Here is a 12,053-nt window from a genome sequence, read left to right as displayed (position 1 = left end):
AGAGGAAAGTCTGGGTGGGAGAGGGAGGGGGAAGGGAAGTGGAGTATTTCCCTTGCCGGTAGACTCAGAGCTTCTGGGTCTTGGCGGTCCCCCCAGGGAAAGGGTTGGGGAGACCCGGGAGAGTTGATCAGGTACTCCGAATCCTGATTGATGGCAGCGAGATCAGATCCAAGCTGGTAATAAGCTTGGGGGAGGTTCATGCTAGCTTCTCAGTTTATGAACGCTAAGGTTCAAATCTGAGTAGGAAGCTGCGACATGGTGGCAGCGGACGTGGGAAAGATAGAATCCAGAAGCCAGTAGGAATATTATTTTTCTTTTTCCCTGCTAGGGGTTTTAGCAAGATGTTGGAAACTTTTTCCCTTAGTGGCTCCCATCAGGCCGGCAGGGAAGCCCCCTCTACATTGGTTGACCCGACTCCCCTTCAGTTCCTTCTTGCTGATGATTCCAACAGAGGGGAAGGAAGTGGGAAGTGTAATGGATGTGAACAACACATCTCGAAGAACAACAGTTCTGAGAGGCAGGCAACCATTTTTTCTTCTTCTTGTGATTGTTCATGTCCATTACACATTAGGTGACTCACATGCTTACCACAAGAGGAGGGTAGGAAACATGGAACAATTGAATAGAGAACAGCCCTGTCGACTGCCAAATCATCTTTGGCCTCCTGATTGACTGCGTAGTGGGCTGTGAATGTGTGCACCGACGACCAGGTGGCTCCTTTACAGATCTCCTGGATCAGGACCTGCACTAGGAAAGCTGTTGAGGATGCTTGGGCCCTAGTCAAGTAAGCCGGGATCAGCGGGGCTGGCACCTTGGCGAGCTCGTAGCCCACGTGGTTGCAGTCCGCAATCCATGATGCTACACACTGTGTCAAAACCGGAAGCCCTTTCATTCTCTCGGAGATAGAGACAAACAACGGTGTTGACTTGCGGAAAGGTGTGGCTCACTCTAGATAGAATGCCAGGGTCCTTCGGACGTCTAGAGCGTGCAGGCTACCATGACTGGGGTCCATGTGTGGTTTAGGAAAGAACATCGGCAAACAAGTGTCCTGCCCCATATGAAATTGTGAGACTACCTTAGGGAGGAATTTAGGATGTGGCCTGAAGTGCACTTTGTCCTTATAAAAAACTGTAGGTGAGGGCCCTCAACTCAGATACCCTCCTCACAGACATAATGGCCATCAGAAATGCCACCTTCTAAGAGAAGTGAAGGAGAGAGCAAGAGGCCAGGGCTCGAAAGGGGGTCCCATAAGTCTGGCCAGGATCAGATTAAGGTTCCAAGGATGGGCCGGTGGGCACCCTTTCTAATCCCTTAAGGAATCAGGCTACCATGGGGCTAGAAAACACAGAATGTCCCAATACCCCCAGGTGGAATGCTGAAATGGCGGCTAGATGCACTCTGATTGATGAAAGAGTGAGATCCTGATGTCTGAGGTACAGGAGGTATTCTAGGATGACTGGAATGGTGGCCTGAAGTGGCTGTATTTGCTTTGGCTCATACCAGCAGGAGAATCTTTTCCACTTGGCTAACTAGGTTGCCTTAGTGGAAGGTTTCCTACTGCCAAGGAGAATTTGCTGTACTGGAAGGGAGCACTAGCTCTCCACAGCATTCAACCACAGAGTTTCTGAGGATGCCGACCTCGAAGGCCAAGGCGGTGCCATGGAATGGTGCCGTTGGGGGGCTGGGGAACGGCTCCTTGCCAATCGGGACCAAGATCAGTACCAATGCTCCTGGGACTGGGATTATTATCTTCTGCTCAGGCCCAGGGACTTTCACCTAGCGTCTCCTTGGTGCCGGCATCGGGGAGTGATACGCTGATGGGGCCGGTGCCACATGCTGGCTCGGATCCAGTGCCCTCAAGTCCCATTGTGTTAGGGGCAACTGGGAGTCCACGGAGGATGAGCTCGACCGGAAGTGGTGCTGGGAGCAGTGCTGGGGCAGTGATCTCAATCGGCGCACCACTGCCGACTTGCCTCTGGATGGCACCCTTGGTGACGGAGGCTTCTCTTTACCACAGAGGGGGCTTGCCACCTCAAAGGTGTCCGGCATGGAGGGCTGTTCTAAGGGCTCCTCCAGTCCTTCCTCCACACTCAAAGTGCTTAGCCTGTGGCTTAAAAGGCCCTGCGGCGCCCGAGCTACTGGTGCAAAAGCGTGTCCTGGAGGCCACACCAATTTGAGTGCTCGGTCCCTTTGGAGGCGGTTCCTTCTTATGTGGGGAGTACCCTCTGCCTCTAAGTTGGTCCTTCGACTGTATTGATGAGGTCAAATGGTGCCGGGGTCTGTCCTGCTGTCTCAGTGTCAGATGATTGCAGTGCCCTTTTGGTGCCAGATCACAAACTGATGCTGGGGCACTCCACATCAAGGACACTGGCGCCAAAGCTGGATGGTCCAAGGCCGAAGGTTGCAGGGCGGCCTCCATGAGTAGCTGCTTGAGGCAAAAGTCTCTATCTTTCTTGGTTCTTGGCTTGAAAGCCTTACAGATCTTGCAGCGCTCAGTCTGGAGTGATTCGCCCAAGCAACGGAGACACGAGTCGTGGGGATAATTAATCAGCATAGGCTTGCGCACGCAGCACAAGCCTTAAACCCTTGGGCCTGCGGCACACCCTGCAGCCCAGGGCTGGTGCTGGAAACAAATTCCAAACACCTAAAATAAAGGAAGCTTAACTATCTACTATTGAGAAGTACTAACTACTGAGAACTATTAACGACTGGTAACTGCTGACTACAGATAACTATGCTAAGGGATCTCATAAGGAGTTGTACCAACAAGGCCATGGACGGTAAGAAGTAACTGAAGGGGGGTTGGGTCTGCAAGGATATATATGCACCAGCGTGGAGGTGTCACTCTGGCAGGGGCTCCCCTGCCAGCCTGATGGGAGCCGCTAAGGGGAAAAGTTTCTGACGTCCGTGCACATGACACTCGCACACCAAACGTGTAATGGATGTGAACAGTCACTCAAAGAACCACCATCATGCTTAGCTTCTGATTTTATGTGGCCCTCTACACACAATTAAGGCCATACAGCTTTTACAAATGGCTTTCCTTTTACTATACACAATATGCTAATCTATCTTTGGGAGTAGTATACAGATCCCATACCACTCATAAGAAAGGCCATATTGGGTCAGACCAATGGTCCACCTAGCCCAGTATCTTGTCTTCAGACAGTGGCTGGTGCCAGATGCTTCGGAGGGAGTGAACGGAACAGGGTAATTTATCGAGTGCTCCATTCCCTGCTTTTCAGTCCCAGCTTCTAGCAGTTGGAGGCTCAGGAACACCACTACAGCACATGTAGTTAATGCCCAGCCAGTAGCAAGTCCCATACTGAGGCTACATTTAAACTTGTTTTGTTCATTCAAACACACATTCCAAAACACATAAGAAGCAAAGTAAATTTCTAGGACCTGACTGTATCCACTAGATCTTCATGAGGAGGATTCACCCTCATATGGAGCTCTTCCTCTTTCAGACAGGTCTTGTCTTCACCAGAAAAAAACACGAGTTCTTAACTGAAGTTAGCTAACGTAAATTCACAAGAAAAGCCAGTTTGTTGTTTTCTCATGAGTTAGCAGTTCAAGGTGACACTTTAGGCTCCTCAAGTCTTTAATTTAACCAGCTAACACACATGAAAACTACAAAATGCCCTGTATAGTCATGAGGATTTTACTTTGTGGTAGTTATCATATATTAGCTAACGCAGATTAAGAGCCAACTGTTCTTCCTAATGAAGATGCACCCACAGAAGTTAGGCTCAGCTGCTTCTGTGGCACCTATACCCTCCATCACATAGATTCAGCAAAGTCCTCTCCACACAATCCAAGAATGGAGGCTGACTGGGCTGTGATGTACAGTATAAACTGTCCTCTGCCTAGCATCACAGACCTTGCATGAAGTTCACAATCTCAGTTTTTGCAGTTTGCCCATTATCAATCCTAAAAAAATAATCCAAGAAATTAATCCAAGAAATTATTCCTGAAAATATTTCCCCAAAATGTCAAATAATATAATACTGAGCTGGACAATCTGTCAAATCATGCTAACTGTCACAGACTTGGTAGGCACCAAAATAAACCAATAGAGTTGCAACATTTTGTGGAAAAGTAGCCTACCATACACGAAAAGCAGTTGTGTGACACCCCCTTTACACTTTACTGACATTATGCCACAGAAAGCTGAAACAATTTCCCACATTCTGGGCAAGTAATTTAGTTTCTCTCATGGTCTTGTAAAATGATTAGCAGGTGAACTGTATCCACTTTGCTTATCCCAGAAGTCTGAAAGTTCAAAGCGTGATGCCAAACTAATTTCCATATATTTTTCTCATTTTATTGATTACAAGAAGGATTTATAAACTTTTGGAATATCACAGTGGTGCAGCAAACAGATATTTCAAATAGAAAGGAATGGGTTAGCACTGTATTTTTTAAATCAAATTGGAATCATCAGACAATGATCCAAATGGGCAATGATGGATGCTGAAGTCCCCACTGCTCCCATTACAGAAGATATAATGGAAGGGACATAACATAAGGACATATTTTCAGCTAACCATCCATCAGCATAATGTTATAAAAGGCTGCAGAGAGTGAATGATTGTACCATGGGTCTAGAATAGACATAAGTGATTTTCACTAGGCAGAAATTAAGAATGCACCCCACCACTTTTATAGTCAAGTGATATCTGAAACATGATAGACATGCAGATCTAGAGTTAAGCACATTTGGGAGTATGGAAGAATTCCATGGAATATCAGCTAAGCATTTCAGCCCACAACAGACTTTGGTTTAGTGACTTTCAGAGATAAAAAAAATGTGCAAATGCTAATCTGTTTTGACTTTAGCAGGCCAATACTGAATAGGTATAAAGCAGCAAAGACAGTACTTTTATAATGATCTTGTTGAGTTCTGTTCCTTGGTAGGACAATGAGCCTGGGAATCTATCTCCTCTTAATCAGATTTACACACACTTCTTTTTATTACCACAAAAGTTCTTTACTCCATCTAAAAACTGCTGTGATCTAACAACCTAAAGGTTCATTAGTAGCCCATGAAGACCATGCATTCAGCCATGCAGCCATGCAACATGCAACAAGGCAGTACATAACACAACGCAAAAATGGCAAAGAAAACCAAGTGATGGCCATGCTAGTATTTGTCAAGGGTCTCCTTACCAAACAGTGAAATCCTATGCCTGACAAGAACTCCAAGTTTGCAGAACAGGCTGAAGACAAAAGAAAAATAAAGAGAAGAAGGGGGGAAAAGAAAAAAAAGGAGAAGAAAGAAAAATAACAGCTGATATATGAGCAGGAAAAAGCAACATGATGTCACGCAGAAATTCTCTGAGCAGAATGTAGGACTGAGAGTACTAAAGAAAGAGATTTAAAGTGCATATCCTTAAACATGGTTAAATAAGCACATATTCTAATTAAAAAAACAAAAAACTGAAAGCAAAGCTAAGTAATATAAAAGCGTTCTACATGAAAAACCACAAGGAAATAATCATTGAAGTGTTACAAAATAAAATGCAGTCAGTGGGCTATTCAGAATATAATTGAAAAATTGGGGGAAAATGTAAGGAAATCAGATTAATTGAAATGTCTGATGATAAAGGTTTAATTAGTCCAATTTGGATCTCATCATATTTAATAGATTAGATAATTAAAAAAAAATTTGTCTATTAAAACATTTAACTTAAATGATTTAAGACTGGAAATAAATAAACAATAGTTTAAGTGGTTAAAATCAAACAAAATATGGATATGACCAATGGTTTTGTTTAACGTGTTTAAATTAATTTTAGCATTGATGTAAGATGCCCAGTTGAGAGCAATGGATTTTTTTTTAATGTTTTAAGTTTATTCATAGACAAAGGAACAGCTGTTCAAGCTTCCCCACACTGCCCCCCAACCATTTACTCAACCTTCATTTCCATCTCCACAGAGAGAATAGTTCACTCTTCATGGTCCAATTCAGTTCTTTGCATCTCTTAGGAGAACATCACTCAGGGTGTATATTGGTGTCTACTGTGCTGTCATTTTCTGTGGCAAGGACCTTAGTCCATTAGAAACTGTATTAAGAATATCACCTCATTTTACTTCGACCACCAGCATCCTGGGCCTAATTCCAACCAGAGATGTCAAAGGGAAAGACACTATATGTCCCATTATCCAGCCCCTGACCCAGCTAATCCATCATGTTATTATATATAATTTGTTTTGATTTAAACAGTAACACATTAAATAGAGGTCAATCTATTTCTCCTGTCAGTATATGAGCACTACACTCATCAACTTGAGTAGAAGCTGTGCTCACATAGTTGAGGGTGGAATTAAGCTCATGAAGCATGTCTAGCATGATCCAGCTGGCAACAAAGCCAAGGGCCCAATACTCGGGCTCATATCCAGAATCGATCCTACTGAACTGCAGTACTAAGAGGAGCTGCCTTGCTAAATGGGCTGCTCTTAATAGAGAAGACATTAAATCAAAGCCTATTCTGTCAGACTCTGGTCACTAATCAGGTGGAAGTTAATAATTCCATGGTACTTTAGATAAAATTCTGGGGATAACCTTAATGTCTTGCAACAAACATTCACTCAAAAAACACATCAAGATTTAATGTCCAAGGCTGCGTGTGTTTGCTGACCACCAAGTGGTTGTTGGATTTGCCTACACAATCTCTACATTACCATTATCAATTCAAAACTCGTCTACTTTACTGCCAAAAAGAAAATGTACATTTTGTTGGATGTTTCAAAAGACAGACTGTCTTTCCATCCTGGGAAAAAACTACATGAAACCAGGGTCTAAAGGAAACTGAAAACAATTAAGAAATTAAAAAAAACAGCTTTGGTGAATCTCATACCCCTTCCTAAGCTCAGTATTGAAATTAAACCTTCCCTTCTTGATTTTTACCTTGCCTTTCTCAAGGCCCCTGAAATCTTTGGACAGCTAGTAGGATGGTTCATGGCAGAGGACTGTAAGATGGAGTTCCTACAGCCCTTGAACACTGAGCATCAAGAATTAATTTTACAGGTTAGTAATGGATGTTTGGCCAGGTGTATTACTGTTTCTTTTAAATTCCTTGAAGAACTGCAGACAAAGCAATGTTAGAAACGAGATGTGAGACTAAATGGGCCATTAGTTTGCTCTAATATGCCAACTGTTATGAGTCATATTCAATAAGGCTACCAGAGAATAGCCCTCATGTAAATATGTCAGCCCTCTGTATCTGTGTCACCAACTTGAGTTTGTGTATGTTACAGCCTTCCCTCTGTGCTGATCTGCAGAGATTATCAATCTGTGAAAGCCCTACCTAGTTAACCTTGGCTCAAACAGTAGCAGCTCATGCTTGCAGCTCCAGAGAGCCCCAGTTCATTCTCTGGCATCAGCCAAGATGATGGCTGGATATGCTGACTGATTCCTGCTGATTCATTGTGACTGGCCAGCAGCAGAGGGCTGGTGAGGGGATAGGAGCAGAGCCACACTGAGTCTGGGGATGGGGCCAGGTACAGGTCTGGGAGCCAGGAACACAGAGGGGGGTGGGACTGGAGCAGAGCTGGGAGCAGGGAGCTGCTGGGTGGTGCTATCTCCCTGCCCCCTGTGTGGGCTGGCTTGGGCCTGCCACATCCCCCTGATATTCCTCCACACCCAGGGCCGGCGCTTCCATTTAGGCAGCCTAGGCAATCGCCTAGGGCGCCAGGATTATTGGGGGGCGGCATTTTGCTGGCGGGGGGGCGGCAGGCGGCTCCGGTGAACCTGCCGCAGTGGTGCCTGCAGACCGTCTGCTGCTCCCGCGGCTCCGGTGGACCTCCTGCAGGCACCGCTGCGGCAGTTCCACTGGAGCCCTGGACCAGCGGACCCTCTCTGCAGGAATGCCTGCGGCAGCTCCACAGGAGCCGCGGACCCGCACGCGGGGCGGTGAAATGGCCGTGCACCTAGGGCACTAAAAACACTAGTGCCGGTCCTGGCCACACCCCCTAAGGGGTGTGTGCCCCACAGTTTGGGGACCTCTGGTTTAGAGGCAGTGGAAGTAACAATTTAGCAGGAGCTTACATAAGACAAACAGGTATCTGGAGGTAAGCCTAAGAAGAGAGAAGCTTGGGGTAAGGGGTTGGGCTGAGATTTATGTTGTGTTACTATTATTAAGAAAGTCCCAGAAAAGGTGTGAGTCTGTATTATACACAGAACATCTTGACTCTTCTCAGAGCAGGGTCAGAATATGTTTTCTTAATCTGCCATGGTTAAATTTTGTTCTTGAACATATTTGTGAAATTTTGCATGAATAGCAATTTTTGCACAGTCTTAGTACTTGTCTGTACTGTATGTGAAATTAAATTTAGATTCCTGCCCACCAGAATAACAACCACTGCTTTTTAAAAGTAGTATTGGATTCATAGTCTGAAACACACACATTTTTGTGTGTGTGAATTCTCCCTTTTAACATCAATGAATCATCTTAATATAAAAAAGAAAATGTAAAACATTAGATCACTTGTGTTTCCATAAGGCTAATTTACCTCCCCTAACTAAGCTAAAACCTGACTACAACTACTGTTCTTTATTTTTACCTTGTCACCATTTCTTTCTCCTTGTTAGAAGCATGTCCCCCACTGCTGAGAGGCCTGCTTGCTGCAGATAGGAAATACAGCCGATGATTTTTGAAATACTGATCAATTAAAGGGAGCACAACCTGAAATACATCAGAGAAAAACAGGCATGGTCAGCTCAGGGCTTCTTGAGCTCAAGTTCATAATATTCATTTCACATCACAGTTTCATGGCAGGAGGAATTTCTTAACACAGAACATGTTTTTTTCTCTTTAAAGTCTGTTTTATCTTTAAATTCCTCTTCTTTTTAAACAAGTTTTTAATATTCTCTTGTCACTAAGAAAGGTGGAAGCACAGCCCCCTGGGACTCTGTTGCTGTTGAAAGTGTTCGGATTCAACAAAACCAGACAACTCGCTGATACACACATTTACCAAAGTATGGGCCTGCTCCAAAACCCACAGACATCAGTGTGAGTCCTTCCATTGATGTAAATCGGCTTTAGGTCAGGCCCTATTTGCAGTTCCTATTTTAAGGCAGATGGGGCCAGCCTTAAGCGAACAAGCAAAGAAAGTGACTGCTAGGCATCCCAAACAGGCTTGTTGCCTCACTTGTCTTGTCCACCTCATCTGCTCTGCTAACAGTGAACCTCACAACGAGATCCCTCCCATCCTCTCTCTAGCTTTGGGCACCACAATTCATAAGACCAAGGTAGCCCCAGTATTAAGTGGAACAACAACAAACACCGAGCACTATCCAAAAGCATCACATTGAATAAAAAGTGACCTCTCACCCCACTAAATAAGTAAGTGTCCAGCCCAGACATATTGGCTCTTGCCAGTGTTTTCTCCTGGATTTTTAGGAGGGATATGAAGAGGGAAAAGTTATTTATATTTCTAATAAAATATATCTATTATTACTCTGGATCTGTTTGACAGAGCTTAAAAAAATATCAAATCAAAACAGCAGCCAGCCTGACAGCAGCTCCCTGCAAAACTCAGTCTCCAGTAAAACTAACTGTTCTCCCCAACAAACATGTTTTCCCATCATCATCTCTTCTCCCCCAAAAACTTCCCATGCCACCAAATGAAGTTTAACCCATGAACAGAGCCGATGGTTCAGTGCCTATGCCTGATCCATCACCCAGGCATGGATTAAAAAAAAAAAAAAAAAAAAATTCCAAACCTTATTTCATTTGGGAATAATTTTGCAAGGAAAAAGCGACATGAGTTCCCCAGTGGATGAAATTGCAGATGGTGATATATTTTGTGACAGTACTTTATAGCACAAAGACTATAATTTACTGCTAGGGAATCAGGGTCAGAGAATATTGCAACACCTGTCTGCTTACTCATTAATGGATTGAAAAGGCACCTTGAATGTGCACACACCAGGCAAGCTTATGAGAGACAATGGTGTAAGCAGAATTTCCTAATGTATAAAAAGATAAATCCTTTTTGGCACAACCAGACGTCAAGATAATTTTGAAACAAGGAAAGAAAGAGGGAAGGTGACATCGAGAAATACTAGCTGTGTTTTCTCCAAGTATAGCTCACGTTAACTGCCTAAAGATTATATAATAGAGACACAGTCTACCCTCCTTCACAACTGGGCTAAACCAGTACACGGATAACATGAGGAGGTTATGAATACCTAGCATGATATGCAGTATACTGTAAAGAAAGGAGATAAAGGGAATTTAAAGGAGAAAAATGTAATTTTTCCATAGGTATATTTCATGTGTTAGTCTGTTCAAGCTGTGTGGCTTTTCATTTGTCAACAATATAACAAAATTCTGTACACATTTAAAGTAGACAAATGCAAATATAACAAGAACACACATGCTTCTTTACAAGCAGTTTCTGCACTGAAAAGGGATAAGCAAAGATATACTGTACTTTGGCAAAGAACTTGATTTCTTGCTCATAAGGGAATTGTTCTCCTTTGCCTCTGCTGCCACCATCTGTGAGTAGGAAGAGTTTAAGATGAATACTGAATAAAAAGAATTACATGCTGTTCTATATTTTAAAAATGCACACTTCAGAGGAAGTAATTTGTTTCGCTTCTTTAGGGCTAGGTTTTAATATGCTTCAGATAATATATATTAGTTACATTCGTATTTTAAGACTGCTTCATCAGATATAAGATACATTATAAAAGGGGGTAAAAATAAGGAGCCAAAACCTCAGGTGGTGTATATCATTGTAGCACCCTGGAAGCCAATGGAGCTATGTCAGTCAAAAATCTGGCTCAGTGTGCTTATTTTTGTAAAAGTTGGTAATGTCTTATAAAGACCCTGCTAACACATATAAATAAAGCTAAAAGTAACAAAAAAGTAAATCAGAGTAGTTTTTAATTGACTTCATTTGATACAAAAAATTCCAGCCAGAATTTGGGACCCCTCTTGATTTAGCCAACTTCTTCCCCATTATAAAAGGCTGTTTTGGGAGCCAATTAATGACTTTTTCTGTGAAAAGGCTGTGCCTAGGACAAGAGTACTAGGAAAGGAAATTTGACTGTGTTTCAATCACAGATCTAGCACTCAATTATCGTTGCCTGCTGTTGTGGTTCTCTTGGTCAGTAGCAGTGCTCAGTATGATGCGTACTGAGTGTAAGCACAGAGAAAAACCATAAGAAATCAAACGATAAACTAGAGAAAAATATCTCTCTCTGAAATCACATAACTGAATTCCACAAAAAGAATTAAAGTTAGATTAGGTAAGCTCAATACTTCAGAAGAGTAACTATATATAAATGAACTGCAAAGATTATGATTAAACCAACCTTCCCCTGTAATTTACAAAACTACTGGATTTAGATTGCATGGTTATGAATTTTCTGTCTAAAGAATGCAATTAATTAAGACAAGTGCTCATTGGAGAGTAAACTTACTTTAATTGCCACACTACAATGAAACTCAGATACCAATTGATAAACACATCTGTTGCAATCTGCAAAATCCTGATAAGCAATTAGTGTTAGACGCATGTCCAAGTGAAGCAAAAAACCCGTAAATTCTCCTACCCCATTTATTTTGCGTAGAGGAAGGGAAATAAATCATTCTTTTTTTTCCCAGGAGTTTGAAACATTTACCGTGATCAAATGAGCAACAGCTGTTCATTACACAGAAATAAAACACATGCTGTTTTAGAAGGCTCTAAGCAGGTAAGAGTCTTCCTCACTTCAACAGTCCAGGAAGTTGAAAAAATTTAACCATGGCCTTTGATGTTGCCCAACCAGTATAGCAAATTACACTCACCAGGAGTAAAACCTGTGATAATGTAAGAAGTTAAATGAATGAATTGAATCCTTTAAAAATTTATTAGTATGTTCTTTCACACACGTTCAGGGTTGGAATGCATCTTATAGGCTCAGTCCTGTATATGGAGCATTGAAGAGTTTCACTGTCCCAGAGGCAGCACAATTTCTCCCAAACCTCATCTAATTAAGCATTTTTCATCGAATTCTCTCAAACAGCGTGGTGTAGCTAAGCTGAGAGAAGAAATTA

At 42.7% G+C, this 12,053-nt stretch overlaps 1 protein-coding gene across 3 annotated transcripts in view; it reads right to left on the bottom strand.

The window, feature by feature from the left end:
- RYR2 (ryanodine receptor 2) overlaps positions 1-12,053 on the bottom strand; it is a 749,362-nt gene that overhangs the window by 204,965 nt on the left and 532,344 nt on the right. For all 3 annotated transcript variants that reach the window (XM_075064183.1, XM_075064184.1, XM_075064185.1), the window contains exons 61-63: positions 10,444-10,508; positions 8,569-8,690; positions 5,173-5,222 (exon numbers count right to left, since the gene is read on the bottom strand). In XM_075064183.1, the coding sequence (XP_074920284.1) occupies positions 5,173-5,222; positions 8,569-8,690; positions 10,444-10,508 (237 nt within the window). The remainder of the gene's footprint in view (positions 1-5,172; positions 5,223-8,568; positions 8,691-10,443; positions 10,509-12,053) is intronic.

Source organism: Chelonoidis abingdonii, chromosome 3 (genome assembly GCF_003597395.2).
Source record: "Chelonoidis abingdonii isolate Lonesome George chromosome 3, CheloAbing_2.0, whole genome shotgun sequence".
In the NCBI taxonomy this organism is placed as follows: domain Eukaryota; kingdom Metazoa; phylum Chordata; order Testudines; family Testudinidae; genus Chelonoidis; species Chelonoidis abingdonii.
The sequence above is the reverse complement of the archived record's forward strand: the minus strand, read 5'-3'. Positions and strand labels throughout refer to the sequence as shown.